Below are 21,108 nucleotides of genomic sequence, written 5' to 3'. Positions count from 1 at the left end.
AGGCGGGATTAGCCTCAGGGTGAGGGCAGTGGCGGCCATCTTAACTGAATAGTGAGATTGCAGTTTTATGCAGACTGGTTGCTAAGAGCCGAATCTTATTAAATATGGGGTAAGTCAGTCTAATAGTAACTGATTCTGGAATATCATGTTATTAGTAACTACATATATGAAAATTGAAATTAGGGTCTAAATGTGACAGTTATCCTTTAAGGCCTCATGCACACAACCGTATTTTCAGTCTGCATTTTTTGCGGATCGGATGCAGACCCATTCATTACAAGGTGGCCACAAAAGATGCGGAAAACACTGTGTGCTGTCCCGCATTTGTTTGTCCATTCCACCGGCCCGCTAAAAGATAGAACATGTCCAAAATAGACAAGGATAGGTAATTTCTACTGGAGTTTTAATTATTTTTTTTAAATGGCAGCATGCACACACCCAGGATCCAAGTTTTGCGGATGCGCTCTTTACCGACCGGAAAACACATACTGTCATGTGCATGAGGCCAAACGGATCCTTCTATTACTTTCATATGTGCCCGGACTGCTGGGAAAAATGAAGTTTTAATACATGCAAATGAGCCTATAGGGGCAACGAGAGTGTTGCCTTTACACCTAGAGACTCCGGTCTTTCTGTAACTGCCGAGCCCTCTGCAAATTAATTGAATTTATCAGAAGTCAGGGACAGGTGTAATGAGGTTTCCACTGACTGGTCCTGTCTATCAAAGTGCAGAGGGCGTATCAGTTGCAGAGAGAGCAGAGCCTCTAGGTGTAATGGTAACGCCCCCGTTGCTCCCAGAGTCATTTGCATATAATAAAACACCATTTTTCTCAGCAATGCGGGCACATATGAACATGGGACCAACACGGATGCCTTCAGCTGCCAAGTGCACATGTAACAGGTCAGCCGGTGTTGTAGGTACAAATCTGCTGACAGATGCCCTTTCATGGAAAACAAAACGTGGGGGTAAAAGAGCATCTTACCTCTTGCCATGCTGCCCGCTGTATGACCTGTTACACACCAGGATTACAATACGATCTCCTATTCCAAACCTATTCATGGAGAGCCGCGTTGAGCCGGAAGAGTAGTGAGAAGACCGATGCTGGTCAATCCCATTCCTTATGTAATTCTGGTTATTGTTCACACAGACTCCTGTGACAGAAAAAAAGCACTGTGAATAGCAGCAAGCTGACAAACAACCGAGGCCCTTTTCACACCACACTTGGCTCCAGTTGCAGAATCAGAAATAAAAGAATGTCATCACTGACAACTTGTCTATCCACCGCCGCTGGTTTCCTGTGTATCCGGGTTTTGGCAGCACCTGGCTGTCCTTAAATAGGCAGCTGGGCTCAGAGGCCATGTCTCTGTGTTGGGATCTGGGAGCCTTGTGTCTGGATGAAGGCTTGCTACCTGTGTGGTGTGAAAACAGGTTGGTGCTGCCATCAGCAAGGACTCGGAGGCAGAATTGCCGCATGGTGTGAATTACCACCAACACCACAAGGTGACTTTTTGTTTGAATATGACTGCTTGTTTTGTCACTTGCCTAAAGTGTGAATAAAACACTGAACTGTTTGATCCAAAGAACTTGTTGTTGTCTCTATACTGCGTCCGCTAATCCTGTTTACCAGTGTGAGTCCCCACAATTGGTGGAGGATGCGGGCAAGTGCAGTGAGGCTGTCGTGAAGGCCGAAATATATTAGTTTTTCCGGGCACGGTTGTATGTCTTACATCAAACCAGCAAGATTACAACCTGTGTCTCTCGACAAGATGGTAGCTGTCATGAAAGCCCTCGTGGAGGCTAACTTGCAACAGCGGGAGGCTAATGAGCAGCAGCAGGAAACCAATCAGCTGCTATTGCAACATGTGATGGCTTTACAAGCGGCAGGAGCATCCCAGAGCGTCCACGATGCCTGAAAAGCGGTCCGTGCGGCGATCCCTAAGATGACCCCTCGGACGACGTCAAGACCTATCTAGCGGTGTTCGAGAAGGTGGCCATGAGGGAGAGACTACCCCGAGATCAGTGGGCTGAGGTCTTCGCTCCATTCCTGGCATCCGGACCCCAGCAGGTGTTTTTCGACTTACCAGACGATCAAGCGGCCGATTACCCGACAGTAAAGGGTGAGATTCTGGCAAAACTGGAGGTGAATGTGTTGGTCCGGGCCCAGCGGGTGCATCAGTGGGAGTTTAACCCGGCTGAACCCGCGAGACCTCAGTATTATGATCCGTTACACTGGTTGCAAAAATGGCTGCAGCCTGACATGCTGAGTTCCACTGCTATGCTTGACCGTCTGTTGGCGATTGGCTTCTGGAGGGCTTTGCCGTACCCTCTCCAGCACTGGATCGGCCAGGTGTCTCCTGGTAATGCCCTTGAGATGGTCGACCTGGTGGAGCGCTATGAGGCTACCAGGAATCTACAGAGGGGCAGTCAAACCCCAGAAATCTGCACCCCAGACCCGGCGACTGGTGCCAGCAAAACCCGCCCGGGATATACCCCCTACAGACCTAGCTCCGATAGTCTGCTGGCAGTGTCAGGAGCATAAGGGCCGACTGTCCCAATCGGGGCGAACCCATGGATACTAACTATGGCTACCGCCACTCCTATGCCAGGAAGCTGTGTGCAACAGGTACCCCAGAGACTATAGACAATAGCCACCTATGCCAGGTGGAAGTGGGAGACACTCTGGAGGTAGCTCTGCTGGACTCAGGGAGTCTGGTGTCCCTGGTAAGATTCCCTGGTGCAGCCTGTCGAGTATACTGGCTGAAAATTCGGTATTGTGTGCATCCATGGAGACTTAAAGGACTATCCCACCTCCCTGGTGTCTATCCACGGTGGCCAGGAGGTGGACCCACGAGGCGGCCGTCGCCACCAATTTACATTATGAACTCATAATAGGGAGAGACATTCCGGCACTGTGGCCTGCTATGAGAGTGACTGATACCCATGAGGCAGTGGTAACCCTAGCTGAGTGGTCAAGCTCAAGGGGGAGACCAGAACCCTGGGAACCTGAGACCGAAGGGCCAGCGGTAGGGGTGACCGCCACTTCAGTGGAAAAGGGGGAGACAACCCCGCTAAGTGTGATGGTGGGAGACGTGGAGGACTTGCTGCCGGGTCTTCAATTAGCAGACCTCAACGTCTCAACGTCGGGACCCAACCCTATCCCACGCCTGGCAAATTGTACTTCTAGTAGATGGTGAACCACAACAACCTGGGCCAGAGTCAGTGTTTCCCCGTTTTGTGGTTCATCAGGATATGTTGTATCGGGTAAACCAACTAAGGGGTGAGCCTATTGAACAGTTGGTGGTCCCCAAGGCTTATCGCAAGCTTGTGTTAGATCTAGGCCAACACGTTCTCGGGGGTCACCTGGGGCTGCAGAAAACTCAGGATCGTATTCTACAGCGGTTTTACTGGCCCAGCATATTCAAAGAAGTGGAAGAATTCTGTAAGTCTTGCCCGACCTGCCCGATAACTAGCCCCCAGCCACATTTCTGTAGTCCCTTAGTACCTCTCCCGATTATCGAAGTACCGTTTGACCGAATAGCTATGGACCTCATAGGCCCAGTACCGAAATCCGCCAGAGGGCATCAACACATCTTAGTCATTCTAGACTACGCCACTCGGTACCCGGAGGCGGTGCCACTGCGACATACCTCGGCCAAACTCATAGCTAAGGAGTTAATGGAGATGTTTTCCCGAGTGGGGCTACCTAAAGAGGTTCTGACCGACTAAGGGACCCCTTTTATGTCCAAGGTGATGAGGGAACTCTGTAAGTTACTGCACATAAAACAACTACGGACGTCCGTTTACCATCCGCAAACAGACGGTCTGGTAGAACGGTTTAACCAAACATTAAAAAAATATGTTGATAAAGGTAGTGTCTAAAGGACTGGGACCTCCTTCTGCCCTATCTCGTGTTCACAGTGCGAGAGGTACTCCAGGCCTCTACTGGGTTCTCGCCCTTCGAACTGCTATATGGCAGACACCCTCGCGGTCTCTTGGACGTGGCCAAAGAGGCGTGGGAACAAAAACCCACTCCACATAAAAGTGTCATTGAGTGCGTTACCCAGATGCAAGATCGGATGGAGACAGTGTTGCCTCTTGTTAGGGAGCATATGGAGGCAGCTCAGCGAGCCCAGAGTCGGGTCTATAATCGTCAGGCTTGGGTCTGGAATTTTAACCCGGGTGATCAGGTTCTGGTGCCGACCGTGGACAGTAAGTTCCTGGCTAGGTGGCAGAGGCCCTACGAGGTACTCGAGAAAATTGGAGATGTAAACTACAAGGTACACCAGCCAGGGCGGCGAAAGCCGGAGCAGATCTACCATGTTAATTTACTCAAACCGTGGAAAGATAGGGAGACCTCTATGGAAGACAGCCCGTGGCCGGGTTTTCTAGGAGAAGAGGTACCGGCCCTTCTGTCTGATCCAAGAGAGGCGGCTGCCACAGTAAAAGTTGCTGACAGCCTCTCCTCTAAACAGACTCAGGAGGCCAGGGAGTTCATTAGTCGCCAGACACAGATGTGTTCTCGGACCTCCCTGGACGCACTTCCATAATCCAGCATGACATTGTCACTGAGCCTCAGGCAAAAGTCTGATTAAAACCATATCTGGTACCCGAGGCTCGGCGACAAGTTATATTGGAGGAGGTGCAGCTAATGCTGCAACTAGACGTCATTGAGGAGTCAAAAGTGAGTGGGCCAGTTCTATAGTATTAATACCCAAGCCGGACAGGGCGTTGCAGTTTTGTAACGACTTTCGAAAACTTAACGAGGTTTCCAAATTTGATACGTATCCCATGCCCCCAGTGGATGAGCTCATCCAGAGGTTAGGACCAGCCCAGTATTTGTCTGTTTTGGACCTCATGAAAGGGTACTGGCAGGTGCCCTTAACGGAGGCTGGCAAAGAGAAAACTGCCTTCATCACACCTGAGGGAGGGGCTCTATCAATATAAAGGTCTTACCCCTTGGTCTGCATGGCGCCGCCACCACTTTTCAGCGACTAATGGACATTGTGCTCCTTGTGCTTCGTCCACATCGGCGGTACGCTTCGGCTTACCTGGACGATATTCTCATCCACAGTACCGACTGGAAAAGTCACCTACCCAGAGTGCAGGCTGTAGTGGACTCCCTTCGGAAAGCTGGCCTAACCGCTAACCCAAAAAAATGTGCGATAGGGTTAGAAGAGACTAAGTACCTGGGATATGTCATTGGGCGCGGAGTCATCAAACCCCAAGTGAACAAAATAGAGGCGATACGGAATTGGCCCCGATCAATGTTTGCAGTTTTTTCAACTGAAAAGCTTTTCCCCTCTGAATACAACTGTCCTCAATTTTGGAAACCACTGTTCACATTGGCATCAAAGTTTCATTAGTTAGGCTCTGTCCTGCCTCATCTTATTCCCGGTGTGCTGTATGCATCTTTTGCGGCCCCATTGAAATGAATGGGTCCGCACCCGTTCCACAAAATTGCGGAACGGGTGCGGATCCATTTACACGGTCATGTGAATGCACCCTTATACAACAGAAAGAGCACATTTATCTACATCAAGAGCTCAGCAGCAATGATATAGACCAGGGGTAGGCAACCTCAAGGCACTCCAGCTGCTGTGAAACTACAACTCCCAGCATGCATACTTGCTTGCTTTGCTCTTCTAAGAGCTCTTATATAAATGAATGGAGCATGCTGGGAATTGTAGTTCCACAGCAGCTGTAGTGCCAAAGGTTACTGATTCCTGATAGACATTGCCTGCCCTGCACAACTCCTAATTACCTCTCTGGCCTAGGATCCCATCAGAAGTGTAGATATCTGGAGTCTCAAATGCAAATATACAGTCGCTCTCCTGGATAGCATCCAAGTCATCTGTGTCAGAGAAGGAGCGATGGAAGCCATCAAAATACATTTCAGTTATTACTATCTGGAGTGAGAGAGAGAGAGAAAGAGGAGAGCAAAGATGTAAGATGGACACAGGCAGCACACAGTAAAGAGAGAAAACGTGCACCTCTCCCGCTATAGTAATTACACCCTCTTCATTAAAAAAAGGTTAAAAATGACAGATTGTATCACATACAAAGAACTACTGAAACGGAATTTCCTGAAGTTCACAAATGTAACATACAACTTGTATATTAATGCAGTATAAAGTATGGCGGAGAGAGTATTCACACATAGAAATATTACACTACATTGTAAAATTTTTATTGGGGCGGAGATCCATCAATTTTTTTATTTGTATTTGAGAGTTCAATATTGATGGCCTATTCTCAGGATAGGTCACCAATATCTAATCAGTGGGGGTCCGACTGTTTCTTTGACCAGTGAAGTCACATTCATTACACAGCTCAGTCCAAGTGAATAGGCCTGTGTAAAGCACAGTCACTGCACTACGTAGGGCTCTGTGCTTGGTCTGCTGTGAGGAGGCCGCAGACCGGGAGTCGGACCCACGAGCGATCAGATATTGATTACCTATATTGGGGATAGGCCATCAAAACTGAACCCCCGGAAAACCCTTTAAACTGTGTACTTCTTGAGCAGTTTAGCTCTTCTGCCATGGACTACAAGTCCCATCAAGTTATGGACTGCTTAAAGAGGTTGTCCAAACCTTATAATGCCCGGGGGGCCCCTCACAGGTTGTACTTACCTTGTTTCCCAGGACGCAAGTCGCTTCTGATGCCGGCACAGCCGCCACATAATCTCGTGGGCGATGCTAGGGAGGCTCGTTCCAGTCACAGCATATTTTGATCCGCGCGACGGGGAGCTGATGTGCAGGCGTCAGAAGCAACACAGGTGCCGGGAAGAAAGATAAGTACAACCTGTGTGAGGGGCCCAGGCATTATAGGGTTTGGATAACCCCTTTAACACACCCTATATTATGTCGGAGGTGAAGTGATGAACATTATACATAACACAGGGGTGCACAACCTGCGGCCTGGGGGCCACATGTGGCCCTTGATACCATTCTGTGCGGCCCCAACCATCTAGTAACAGAAATGCATGTCTATGTCTTGTGGCTGCTCACATGTATTTTTCATGTAATCCCCCATTAGATGGGAGTCCTGGAGGTGTAACCAGACATTAATAGTATATATAGTATGTACAATACACCATAAATACAATATTTCAGTTCTTAATACCCCTTTTAATTTTATTTTCGGCCCACGTGACAGGGGGCTTCGTTTACCTGATCGGTCGGTATCTTAGTCTCCATCGATATGGCTTCCCGTAAACGCACTACATTTCCAGACAAGGGAACAGCAACGCCAATGCGCATGCAGTGCGAGCACTTCCCCTGATAAACCACGGTCACGTAGAGAGGCCTATGGACATGTAGAAGAAGAAAAAAAGGGGGGGGGGGGGGGGGTGTTAAAATTTAATGACTCCTAGTCGCTTCTCAGAGGAGTAAAAGAGGGACGGCACAAAACAAGAAAATTCAAGTATTCACTATACAGATGATATGCACACCCAACCAATATAGTTCAAAGGCAAGGAAGTGCGGCGGCCATAGACATAGCAGGCCCATAACAGATGAAACATCTGCAGAATGAGGAAGAGGAGATATAATCCTCTTATATAACGGATCAGTGTTGTATCAGGAAAGCACAATGTCTCGGCCGCATTCACTAGGTTAATACCTGAATTACAGACTTCTTTAAAATCCCATCTAATCTTTAAAACTGAGCTCCATCTCTGAAAAAATGTCCAGCAGTTCTGTAATACGCCGTTATCTGAATATCCCAGGACTGAGCCCATAAGGACAGGTGCACAGGCATTAGATTTCATGTGGATTTCCGCTGGTAAAACCCACAGTAGAATACAGTACCAGGCAAGGCGGTTTTAATAAATCTCAACCACACGCGGCTGAAATTTTCCATAAATTTTCCACAAGTTTTATCTAGATTTTTTTATCTAATAAAAGTATTTTTTTTTTTTAACCATTTAGTAGTCCCACAAGGGGATTTCAACAGGTGATCTTTAGATTGCTTCTATAATACACTGCACGTGAAGTACAGAGTATTATACTGTCGGTGCTATACTGACAGGCACCAGCAGGGTGCACCAGAGAGGCGCAGCTTTATGGGCATACAATGCAGGCAGGCTTGGGCTGCTATGTGATGGCATCTGCACCCCGTTATCTCATTCGTGCGGTGCCGATGGGACACAGAGGGAGCTGCCTCCCTTCAAACCACTTAGACGCTCTGGTCAATACCGCTTGCAGCATCTAAGCGGTTAAACGGCCCAGATCCAAGCTCTACTGCATGACAGACCTAGAATTACCCTGCTTTCACACCTGAGCGTTTCTCAAACGCGCGTTTTACGCGCGTTTTTATGCACGTTTTTTGCAATAGTAAACGCGCGTTTGACGCGCGTTTGTGTGATTGACTGCAGTGTCCTATGGCCACAAACGCGCGTCAAAATGCCCCAAAGAAGCTCAAGAACTTGATTATGCGTCGGGCGTTTTACAGCGTGATCGTACGCGCTGTAAAACGCCCAGGTGTGAACCATTCCCATAGGGAAGCTATGTTTTTCATGTGTTGAGCGTTTTACAGCGCGTTTGAACGCGCTGTAAAACGCTCAGGTGTGACCTTAGGTTAAAGCCCAGTAATGACTGCATTAGAAACCCGCAACTTCCCCCATTCCAGCAGTTGTAAAACTCCCAGCATGCTCCATTCACTTCTATGGGAGTTCTAAGGCTACTTTCACACTAGGGTTGCTTAAATCCGGCGTTCAATTCAGACAACGGAACTGCCCGCCGGATACGGAAAAACATGTGAAAACTGATTACATTTGAATCCTGATCAGGATTTTGATCACAATGAAAAAATGCATTGGAAAAAACGGATCCGCCATTTATGGACTTTAACTTTTTTTTCACATTTTTCGGGTTTAACATGCAAAAGACGGATCCGGTTTGACTGAACACACGGCGCCGGATCCGGCGTTAATGCAAGTCAATGGGAAAAAGGAGGGATCCGGCGTTCAGTCAAAGTGTTCCGGATTTTTGGCCGGAGGTAAAAATACAACATGCAACGGTTTTCTGAAAAGCCTGATCAGTCAAAAAGACTGAACTGAAGACATCCTGATGCATCCTGAACGGATTTCTCTCCATTCAGAATGCATTAGGATAAAACTGATCAGTTCTTTTCCGGATTTGAGCCCCTAGGACGGAACTCCGCGCCGGAAAAGAAAAACGCTAGTGTGAAAGTACCCTAAGAACAGCTGAACAAGTGTGCATGCTGGGAGTTGTAGTTTCACAAAAGCTGGAGTGCCGAAGGCTGCTGATCCCAGCCTTAGGCCTCATGCACACGGCCGTTGTTTTGGTCCGCATCCGAGCTGCAGTTTTGGCGGTTCGGATGCGGACCTATTCACTTCAATGGGGCCGCAAAAGATGCGGACAGCACTATGTGTGCTGTCCGCATCCGTTGCTCCGTTCCTTGGCCCCGTAAAAATATATATAACATGTCCTATTCTTGTCCGCGCTTTGCCGACAAGAATAGGCAGTTATATTAAAGGCTGTCCGTGCCGTTCCGCAAATTGCAGAACACGCACGGACGCCATCCGTGATTTGCGGACCGAAAAACACACCACGGTCGTGTGCATGTAGCCTTACAGTGTGTTCACAATGCGTTTTTTCACTAATGCCCGCTAGAAGACGTAGATTGTTATTCTTCATGGGCGTAAAAAATGCAAGGAAAAAAAATGCACACTAAACGCAATCGCAGAAAAAGCTGATTGAACTTGCATGGAAAACCATAATTGTTTTTCTAAACAGATCCCGACACAATCTGAATCAATCGTGAGAATGTAATTGGCTAGGATAAATCGTATGGAATCGGAGACGCACAGAGGTACAGTATAGGCCCGAATTTCTATGTGCTCAGTATTACGAATCCCTAATACAGCCATATGCGCGAGGCCTAACGCTATGTCAGCAATACAGATCTCAAAAGGCAACAGGGCATAACAGGCATGAGATCGGCGACGTCTTGTACATTATAGGCTGAAGACAGGGGCTTATTCTTACCGTGTATGAGGCAAAGGAATTGGCAGAGAGATGCAAAGGAAAGGGTCAAAAGTGTTACTCTGTTTCTGACAATGGGGGCACGTCAAGGAGGACCTACAAGGAAAGAGTTAACAGTGAAAGCAACAGACGATGCATTAGAAGACAAGAGCATTGCCATATTACACGGACAGACCAACGTGGTTATAAGACTTGTTAAGGGGAAGGTAAAAATAAGAGACTACACGCTGGCGGACGTGGCGCACAATACCTATACTGAGCTTGGAAGAGTTCCTGAACAAAGGTCCCGCTGGTTGGAAACGCTGGACCCTCTCCGGTCAGATCTTCCTCCACCGGAGGCTGTAAAATAATCACATTTAGTCAGAACCTCAATAAAGGACACCTACTTGCCCAAGTACAGGATAGTCGTAGCCACTGAACATGCTGGCCATCATTGTCTGAGGCCGACTGGTAAAGTCCTTGCAGGAAAGCCAGCGGCCGACACAATTACAGCCAGGGGCACACCCTAACATTTTCACAGCAGATTTCTATTAAAAAGTAAAAAATAAAAAAAATGCTTAATTTCTAAATTAACAAGATCTCATGCACACGGCAGACCCATGTGTCCGGGGCCTGTATGAGCGCACACACAGTCCCGCACTATGGAGCCATAGGAATTGTGTGAAGCCTCCGCGTGGTACATTTTATTTTCCTGTTGGATTCCAAATGAACCTCTGTACGCCATACAGTATGGCTGCATAGACATTCATAAGTGCCATACTATAGCCCCATACAATGCAGAATATGTAGACAGCAATAATACAGCTGTGTGCATGAGGTGTCAATTGTATGCAGCCAGAACAACACAGACTTCTATGGGGCCATACTGTACCGCCATATGTATGCCACCAATTTCACAGTTATACAGAGATGGACTCCAACAGAAGAAGAAAAAAAACATCGGACATCAGATTATGCGGATCTTCTCCGCGATGCACAGGGGCTCCGTCGTGTGCATCAGACTGTCAGATTCCCCTACATCTCTGCATCGCAGGCTCCCTCTCTCTCCATTACACTTCTCCTGCAGGGATGACCATGCAGACTGTCACACGTGGTGGACACGATAAAGGAAGCGGCTATTACACACCCGAGGCTTGTGCTTGACGAGGATATTCAGGTCTTCGTGCACCCGGTCCAGAAGCCACAGCAGGAACTCCTGGGCGTCGTGCTGAGAGGTGCCTCGGTACTGAAGGGCGTTCCTGGACACCACCGTCTAAGGGCAAAGAAAAGAACATCGTTTCGTAGGGAATCAATTAAGCATTTCTTTAATTTATACAATATAAAGGAATCACATGTGATCAATAGGCCTATGTTATTGTAATATAAGTCTGCAGGGCTAAGGCTACATTCACACTAGCGTTAATATTTTCTGGTATTGAGATCAGTCTGACGCTTCCGTTTTGTCCCCATTGTCAATGGGGACAAAACGTAACTGAACAGAACAGAGTCCTGGGATGCGGAGCGTTTTCTCTGACAATAGAAAACGGATCGGTCCCCCATTGACTTTCAATTGAGTTCATGACGGATCCGTCTCGGCGATGTTAAAGATAATACAACCGGATCCGTTCATAACGGATGCAGGTGGTTGTATTATCAGTAACGGAAGCGTTTTTTGCTGAACCCTGCCGGATCCAGCAAATACACCCGTATAAAAGTAGCCTAAGGGGGAGAGCTGCCAAAATGATTCAGCAGAGAAAAAGAGGGAGAAAGAGAGAAAGCACAACAGAGAGCGAGCAAGAAGTAAACAGCAAACAAGATCGGGATTTGTGCTTTAATCCCTTTTTGTTAAAGTAGTGATCGCCAATCTGTCCGACTGCTGCAAGAATGATAGACTGTGTGAGAGATAGCGAACAAGAGAGAGAACAAGACAACAAGCGAGACAGTAGGAGGGCAAACAAACTACAGAGCAAGCATGGGACCAAGTGAAAGAGAGCAAGCAAAAAAAACAAAAAAAGAAGGAGAGAGCAAGTGACTAAGAAAACAAAACAAGAGAGCAGGAGGGGAGCAAGCAAACAAGAAAGAGCGCAGGATAGAAAGGGAACAAGAGAGCAAGCAATAAGGCAGGAGATTAAGAACGAGAGAGATAAGAAAACAGCAAGCGAGACAGTAGAAGGGCAAACAAACAAGCAGGCAAGCATGAGACCGAGAGAGCAAGCGAACAAGAGAGCAAAAGCAGGAACAAGCAAACAAGAGAGGAGCAGGAGAGCAAGTGAGAGCACAGGAGAGTAATTGAACAAGAGAGCAAGCAAGAGGCCAGAAGAGCAAAAGAGAGAGAGAGAGAGAGAGAATAAGACAGCAAGCGAACAAGAGGGCAAACACAAGAACAAGCAAACAAGCAAGAGAGAACAAGTGAGAAAAGAAGAGCAAGTAAGAGCTGGAGAGCATGTGAAAGAGTGCAAAGAAAAGGGCAAGCGAGAGAGCAGGAAAGAGGGAGAATAACAGAAGAAAAGGGCAAGCGAACAAGAGTGCGGGCAGGAGGGTGAGTGAGCAGAATGGGGATTAGTTTTGATCAGTATAAGGGCTCATTCACATGACCGTGGTCCGTTTCCGCATCTGAGCCGCATTTTTTGAGGCTCAGGCGCGGACCCATTCACTTCAACGGGGCCGCAAAAGATGCGGATAGCACTCCATGTGCTGTCCGCATCCGTCGCTCCGTTCTGTGGCCCCGCAAAAATTATAAAAGTCATGTAATATTCTAGTCCGTTTTGCAGACAAGAATAGGCATTTCTATAAAGGGCCGTCTGTTCCGTCCCGCAAATTGCGGAAGGAACACAGGCGGCATCCGTGTTTTGCGGACCGCACAACACGGCACGGTCGTATGAACAAACCCTAAAGCAGGGCTAGAAGTAGCACGTCTACAAGTCTGCGAGCGACAGGTTGGAGACCACCACTAATGACCACACTGGCGGGGTCCCGGGGATCGCCTGTAGCCTGCAAGCAGTGTGTCTTCCATTAATATTCTGGGCGCTCGGCTTTTAAGCTTTCGAATGGCACACCACAGTGTCATGTCAAAAGCACTTTGCACTGGATGAGGGTGAGTACTGGAGGGATCTCCCTGCCTAGGAGGGCGCACAGAGCCAAGCCTGGCACACCAAGCGTGCCGCAGACCCACATTAAACAGACATAAATCAATGGAAAACATACAAAGTGCCCAGTGGCCGTCCAAGAGCTTGTGAATGGGGATGATTAGCTGGAGATAAGAGAGGGCCCGGGAGAATCCTAAATGAGTCTTCTCCCAGTTTCCGTGGTAACAGAGCTTTGCCCGGCGCCTTCACACTGGCATCATACTGGAAGGGCACTTCTGAGAGCGTAATTGCCGGTTATCAGCGCGGCGTCCGATTGCCGTGTCTTTTGCAGCCAATGATTTTAACAACCAACATCCCCCGACCCGTTACGGCGGCGGCACTTAACGGCTCAATTGCTGCGCGATCACAGATACCTGCGTCAGGAAGAAGCGCCGCGGTCAAGTCATACGCCGCCAGCTGCAGATAAAACATCTAGTAATAGCTGGTATTATCCCTGGGAGGCGGCATTATCTGGTATCACAGAAGAGAACACATCTTGAGACTTGAGGATATAAGACGTTTACTTCTCCACAACGCCGTTACAAAAGTCACACACGTCGTTTAAATATTTCCGTCGGCCCATAGAAATGAATGGAAGCCTGGGCAGCGCATGCGCGGTGTGCTCCCGTTCACTTCTATGGGAGCAGCGCTTGGTTGTGGACAGGCCCCGGGAAATCTGGGGTCCTCCAGCCACAGCTCTCCCTGCTCCGTTCTTGTTATAGGTGCGGGTCCCACTGCTAGCGATATGCCCCCATTGTCTGAGATGGGACAACCCCTTTAACACATAGGCAGGGGTCCGAGTCCCGGCACCCCCACCGATCAGCTGTTCCAGGAAGCGGCCATGCTCACCATAGCTCTGGTGAGTGCAGCCGGCTACCCGCAGCTCCTCCAGCACAGCGCCGTACATAGTATAGTGGCAGTGCTTGGTATTGCAGCTCAGCCTCAATAAAAGTGTTTTTCCAGGATTTTACTACTGATGACCTATAGAGGATAGGTCATCAGTATCTAATCGGTGTGGGTCCGACTCTTGGAACCGCTGCCAATCAGATGTTTAAGAAGGCAGCGGCGCTCCCGAGCACAGTGCCATACATTGTATAGCGGCTGTGCTTGGAATCGTGCTCAGCCCCATTCATTTCTATGGGGCTGAGCTTCTCCTAGGCCAAGTGACCAATGAAGTTGTCGTCACTGGCTTAGGAAAAGCAGAGAGGAGGCCACAGCCTCCTATCCCGAGGACAGGTCATCAGTATGAAAAAAATCTCAGAAAACCCCATTAAATTCAATTAGGCCATGTGACTGACGTACGGCGACGCTCACAGAGCTCCAGTCTCTTCTGACAGCTGATCGGCATGGGTCCCGGGTGTCGGACCCCCACCGATCTGATGTTGACCAATTATCCTGAGGATAGGTCATCAATATTATTTCCAGAATAAACACAGGTTAGGACCCCAGGGAATTATCCTCAATTCACCGGATACGATGGGATAGGTATAACTGACTAATCAGTGAGGGTCCAACTCCTGGGATCCTCACTGACCCCGAGAATGGTGGCTCCGCACCCCTGTCCTGATGGAGCGGCAGGTTGAGCGCGCGCCTTGCTGCGCCATTCATTCTGTAATAGACTGACGTAGATAGCCGAGCGCAGGATGAGGGTACAGGACTCAGTGGAGATCGTAGAAGGCCGGACCCCGATCAATCAGTTAGTTATCCCATACCCTGTGATATCCAGTGTATAGGGGATAACCCCTTTCGGTCAGTCAAGTTCTCAGCTCTTGGTTGGAAACAAGCAAGCAGAGATCTTGAAGGCAGTGAGGAATTGGAACACACATTATATTAGATGGTTGACTAATGACAACGATCCAGCTCCAGAGACTGTACCTCCACAGCAAGACATGCAGAAAACCTGTTGGGAAGAGGAAGAAGAGCAGAGATCTGCCGGTGAACACAGCATACAGAGGAGGGATAGGTATGGACACGCTCAGGTAGAACGTGTGGGCGATATTACAAAACGCCTGAAGGATCCGGGGGCCACACCCGACAGCAACAATCAACCTTTCGCTCAAAGAATTTTTACTGGGTCTGTGCCGATCAGAAGCGGCCCCTGTGATAGCAGAGAGGCGTAGGAGAGGCATGCGGGCCCCGAGCAAATGACCAGATCTCACCCGACAGCCCTGACTTTCACAATCGCTGCCTCGTCATCCATTGTGACTTTCCGGGAATGTCAATGGAAATAAAACTACTACTCCTAACATGCCCTACCTGCTAGGCATTATCCCAGTCCCCTGGATTCTTATAGCCACGTGGCTTGTATGTGCGAGTACTTTCTGTATACAGCTCTACGGCTTATGTCGGTGCTCTAGATAAGACACCATCCCTACGCTGTAAGCAAAGGGTCAGCTCCATAATAATACAAGTAAACCCGCCACCTACACCGCAGGCTAAAACACTGACAATTTTTAACTCCGCAGCATGTGGATTGCACCCTTTTCGATGCGACAGATCCTCGCAGGTTTTGGGGCGGTGTGCTCAGCTGGTAGCCTCCGGCGCGGCGACTGTACGTGATTTACATCCGGCCACATTCCTGCTGCCTCCATCACAAGAACTTCTCAGTAATAAACAATCACACGCCAGACTACACCCATTATACTATAGCCTGAGGTGACAGTCAGCAAGCTGGAGCACGACTCCTGCAGCCTCCCAACCTGATGACATGTTCTCCGCCCTGCACGGATGTGGTTGGTGTCTGCAGACGTCCTGGCCGGTTATGTATTGATTGGTACAGGGGCAGCAGTCGGGCGCAGGTTTTGCTTCGTCCTCGGCCACTGCGTTGATGTCACTTGTTCTGCCATACAGCACACATTCCTCACACGTGAAAGTTAACTTAAAGGGGTTCTCCGGGCTTTTAATATTGATGACCTATTCTCAGGATAGGTAATCAATATCAAATCGTTAGGGGTCCGACAACCAGCACCCCCGACGATCAGCTGTATGAGGAGACGGCGCACGCAGTGCCATCGTGCCACCTCCCTTCCCGCTCACCATTGCTGTGTGTATGGCAAAGCAGCAGGAAGAGAGGAGGGAGACGGCACGACGGCACGCCTTCCCTTCATACAGTTGACCGGCGGGGGTGCTGGGTGTCGGACCCCCGCCGATCGTGAGGATAGGTCATCAATATTAAAAGGCCGGACAACCCCTTTAATAAAACAATATTGCTTATATACGCCATCACTTTACAGAAGAATGAAGTGCTGGTTTAGAGCGGAGTCCCCGTCACAATTTTTCCCTGCAGAGCTGTGCTCCGTCTGGCTGATAACAGGGAGCAGCACCTTGTATGTGACTGCACCCGACCATCCATAATCCATCTGAGATGAGACGCTTCTGAAGAACCACAAGTCCAAGCAATACCAGATGAAGGCTGGAGATGCTGGGAATTGTATTTCCAGGGAAGGGGCAACATAAGACAGGATGTGTGGGGGGCCTGACGTACTTCTGGTAACAGACATGAGAGTAGCAGTACTGCAGGACTCGTGATCTCTCCAGGGCGGTAGGTCTCACACACAACCGGATTTTGGGTCCACTTCCCAGCTGCATTTTCTAAGGATTGCACATAGACTCATTCATTCCTACGGGTCTGCAAAAACAAAACGGACAGCACGCAGATGTCATCCGTGTGCTGTCCGCATCCGCGTGTCCGTCCAGCAGATTATAGAACACGCCCTGTTCTTGGCCGCTTTGCAGACAGCATCAGGGGGACCGAGGAAAAAGCGGGATACACAGGGAAGGTGTGCGCAAAACAGATATGGTCGTGTTCAGAACACGATGAGAGTTCTAGTATTGCAGCTCAAGAGGAGCTGGGATTTGTGGTGCCTTAGGAAGGAGATGCTAGGACATGTAGTCTTTCCAAAACAGGGGGGGAAACTGCAAATAGCAGTGTTTACACAGAAGAGGGTGCACTGGGAGTAGTAGTCGTTCCAGTGCAGTGCTTTTCAAGGCAGGGGGGCACGCTGGTGGTAGTAGCCTTTCCTAGGCAATCGGTGTGTTGCGGGAGTACTGGGAATAGTAGTCTCTCCGAGGGCAGGGGGGGGGGGCACGCTGGGAATGGTAGTCTCTCCGGGGCCGGGGGCACGCTGGGAATGGTAGTCTCTCCGGGGCCGGGGGCACGCTGGGAATGGTAGTCTCTCCGAGGGCAGGGGGGGGGGGGGGCACGCTGGGAATGGTAGTCTCTCCGGGGCCGGGGGCACGCTGGGAATGGTAGTCTCTCCGAGGGCAGGGGGGGGGGGCACGCTGGGAATGGTAGTCTCTCCGGGGCCGGGGGCACGCTGGGAATGGTAGTCTCTCCGAGGGCAGGGGGGGGGGGCACGCTGGGAATGGTAGTCTCTCCGGGGCCGGGGGCACGCTGGGAATGGTAGTCTCTCCGGGGCCGGGGGCACGCTGGGAATGGTAGTCTCTCCGGGGCCGGGGGCACGCTGGGAATGGTAGTCTCTGCGGGGCCGGGGGCACGCTGGGAATGGTAGTCTCTCCGGGGCCGGGGGCACGCTGGGAATGGTAGTCTCTCCGGGGCCGGGGGCACGCTGGGAATGGTAGTCTCTCCGGGGCCGGGGGCACGCTGGGAATGGTAGTCTCGCCGGGGCCGGGGGCACGCTGGGAATGGTAGTCTCGCCGGGGCCGGGGGCACGCTGGGAATGGTAGTCTCTCCGGGGCCGGGGGCACGCTGGGAATGGTAGTCTCTCCGGGGCCGGGGGCACGCTGGGAATGGTAGTCTCTCCGGGGCCGGGGGCACGCTGGGAATGGTAGTCTCTCCGGGGCCGGGGGCACGCTGGGAATGGTAGTCTCTCCGGGGCCGGGGGCACGCTGGGAATGGTAGTCTCTCCGGGGCCGGGGGCACGCTGGGAATGGTAGTCTCTCCGGGGCCGGGGGCACGCTGGGAATGGTAGTCTCTCCGGGGCCGGGGGCACGCTGGGAATGGTAGTCTCTCCGGGGCCGGGGGCACGCTGGGAATGGTAGTCTCTCCGGGGCCGGGGGCACGCTGGGAATGGTAGTCTCTCCGGGGCCGGGGGCACGCTGGGAATGGTAGTCTCTCCGGGGCCGGGGGCACGCTGGGAATGGTAGTCTCTCCGGGGCCGGGGGCACGCTGGGAATGGTAGTCTCTCCGGGGCCGGGGGCACGCTGGGAATGGTAGTCTCTCCGGGGCCGGGGGCACGCTGGGAATGGTAGTCTCTCCGGGGCCGGGGGCACGCTGGGAATGGTAGTCTCTCCGGGGCCGGGGGCACGCTGGGAATGGTAGTCTCTCCGGGGCCGGGGGCACGCTGGGAATGGTAGTCTCTCCGGGGCCGGGGGCACGCTGGGAATGGTAGTCTCTCCGGGGCCGGGGGCACGCTGGGAATGGTAGTCTCTCCGGGGCCGGGGGCACGCTGGGAATGGTAGTCTCTCCGAGGGCAGGGGGGGGGGGGGGCACGCTGGGAATGGTAGTCTCTCCGAGGGCAGGGGGGGGGGGGCACGCTGGGAATGGTAGTCTCTCCGGGGCCGGGGGCACGCTGGGAATGGTAGTCTCTCCGAGGGCAGGGGGGGGGGGCACGCTGGGAATGGTAGTCTCTCCGGGGCCGGGGGCACGCTGGGAATGGTAGTCTCTCCGGGGCCGGGGGCACGCTGGGAATGGTAGTCTCTCCGGGGCCGGGGGCACGCTGGGAATGGTAGTCTCCCCGGGGCCGGGGGCACGCTGGGAATGGTAGTCTCTCCGGGGCCGGGGGCACGCTGGGAATGGTAGTCTCTCCGGGGCCGGGGGCACGCTGGGAATGGTAGTCTCTCCGGGGCCGGGGGCACGCTGGGAATGGTAGTCTCTCCGGGGCCGGGGGCACGCTGGGAATGGTAGTCTCTCCGGGGCCGGGGGCACGCTGGGAATGGTAGTCTCTCCGGGGCCGGGGGCACGCTGGGAATGGTAGTCTCTCCGGGGCCGGGGGCACGCTGGGAATGGTAGTCTCTCCGGGGCCGGGGGCACGCTGGGAATGGTAGTCTCTCCGGGGCCGGGGGCACGCTGGGAATGGTAGTCTCTCCGGGGCCGGGGGCACGCTGGGAATGGTAGTCTCTCCGGGGCCGGGGGCACGCTGGGAATGGTAGTCTCTCCGGGGCCGGGGGCACGCTGGGAATGGTAGTCTCTCCGGGGCCGGGGGCACGCTGGGAATGGTAGTCTCTCCGGGGCCGGGGGCACGCTGGGAATGGTAGTCTCTCCGGGGCCGGGGGCACGCTGGGAATGGTAGTCTCTCCGGGGCCGGGGGCACGCTGGGAATGGTAGTCTCTCCGGGGCCGGGGGCACGCTGGGAATGGTAGTCTCTCCGGGGCCGGGGGCACGCTGGGAATGGTAGTCTCTCCGGGGCCGGGGGCACGCTGGGAATGGTAGTCTCTCCGGGGCCGGGGGCACGCTGGGAATGGTAGTCTCTCCGGGGCCGAGGGCACGCTGGGAATAGTAGTCTCTCCGGGGCCGGGGGCACGCTGGGAATAGTAGTCTCTCCGGGGTCGGGGGCACGCTGGGAATAGTAGTCTCTCCGGGGTCGGGGGCACGCTGGGAATAGTAGTCTCTCCGGGGCCGGGGGCACGCTGGGAATAGTAGTCTCTCCGGGGTCGGGGGCACGCTGGGAATAGTAGTCTCTCCGGGGCCGGGGGCACGCTGGGAATAGTAGTCTCTCCGGGGTCGGGGGCACGCTGGGAATAGTAGTCTCTCCGGGGTCGGGGGCACGCTGGGAATAGTAGTCTCTCCGGGGCCGGGGGCACGCTGGGAATAGTAGTCTCTCCGGGGTCGGGGGCACGCTGGGAATAGTAGTCTCTCCGGGGCCGGGGGCACGCTGGGAATAGTAGTCTCTCCGGGGGCACGCTGGGACTCTGCATGATGCACAGGATGTGTTGGGACCTGCAGTACCACCAGCAGAATACATGATGAGAGTTACAGTACTGCAGCTCAGGAGGAGCTGGGACTTGCAGTACCACAGGCAGGCAATGTTGGGGCTGGTAGTCCCTACATGGCCGCTCTTACCTTGAACTCCCGGCTGTGCTGCGGCGTGTACTCCAGGGTCCAGAGGGAGCGCAGGAGCTCGGCCAGCTGCTCGGTCACCTCCCCGCGGTCCTGCGCCCCCGGGCTGGGCAGGGGGCTCCCCGAGGCCTCGCTCTCCTTGTACTGCTCCAGGCCCAGGAACTCGGCGAACAGGTCGGTGTTGCTGAGGCACTGCAGCACGGCGTTCATGAAGCAGGTGTTCCCGTGGTTCTTCAGGCCGGACAGGCCGGGGAGGCGGCTGGGGCTCGGGGAGGGGGGAGGCGGCTGCGGCAGGTGCGGGGACTCCGGGGCGGGAGGCTGGGGCCGGGCCGGGGAGCCGCTCTTGTCCCGGGCGGCGGCGGCATCCTCCTCCTGCTCGGAGCTGAGGTGGGACAAGGTGCTGAGCGTCCGCAGGAAGCGGCTGACTAACCCGCCGCGCCGCCAGAACAGCTTCTTCCCCAGGGAGACCTTCTTCTCCTTCCAGCCACCGGCCGCCGCCGGGGCAGCACCCGCCACCTGCGACATGAGGGCATTCCCGTCCGGGCCCCGGGGCTGCCTGTCACAGGGAGGTGCAGCACTCACTTCCGGTCCGGGGGGCACCCTGCTAAACGCTCCCCTGCACGGTCGGGGCCAGATTGGAGTTGCTCCTGGAAGGTCCGGATGACGTGCGGGTCACGTGGTGCCGTTCAGTCACATGACCTCTGCCCACAGTCTATGGAGGGTGGTGGTCGTGCGGCAAGGGCTCCCTGGGATGTAGGGATGGGGGTTGTAGTCCTGGAGGGAGTCTGTTGAGCTTCATGAAGGGGTCTGCAGGGGTTAATAGGCTGTATGTGGGGTGTGGTGGAGACTGTGCACAGGGTAGGTGATCATGTCTGATCACTGGGGGTCCCACCACAGTGTCCCCCTCAGAGTGGGGGTCCAGAGCCCCCAATTTGTATGCTGTCACTATATTCACAGTCTATGGCACAGGGCTGTCTG

The 21,108-nt window shown here is 52.7% G+C and overlaps 1 protein-coding gene across 3 annotated transcripts in view; it reads right to left on the bottom strand.

Annotated features, from left to right (window-relative positions):
* Positions 1-20,734, bottom strand: part of USP31 (ubiquitin specific peptidase 31) — a 42,397-nt gene extending 21,663 nt beyond the window's left edge. For 2 of the 3 annotated variants that reach the window (XM_040439336.1, XM_040439338.1), the window contains exons 1-7: positions 20,134-20,734; positions 11,135-11,260; positions 10,259-10,347; positions 10,012-10,104; positions 7,171-7,306; positions 5,763-5,907; positions 984-1,152 (exon numbers count right to left, since the gene is read on the bottom strand). In XM_040439336.1, coding sequence (XP_040295270.1) covers positions 984-1,152; positions 5,763-5,907; positions 7,171-7,306; positions 10,012-10,104; positions 10,259-10,347; positions 11,135-11,260; positions 20,134-20,655 — 1,280 coding nt within the window. In that variant the 5' untranslated portion in view covers positions 20,656-20,734. The remainder of the gene's footprint in view (positions 1-983; positions 1,153-5,762; positions 5,908-7,170; positions 7,307-10,011; positions 10,105-10,258; positions 10,348-11,134; positions 11,261-20,133) is intronic. The other variant, XM_040439337.1, reaches the window with a different exon arrangement.
* Between the last annotated feature and the right edge of the window lie 374 nt (positions 20,735-21,108).

This window comes from Bufo bufo, chromosome 7 (genome assembly GCF_905171765.1).
Source record: "Bufo bufo chromosome 7, aBufBuf1.1, whole genome shotgun sequence".
In the NCBI taxonomy this organism is placed as follows: domain Eukaryota; kingdom Metazoa; phylum Chordata; class Amphibia; order Anura; family Bufonidae; genus Bufo; species Bufo bufo.
Note: the sequence above shows the minus strand (reverse complement) of the source record. Positions and strands in the feature narration are given on the sequence as shown.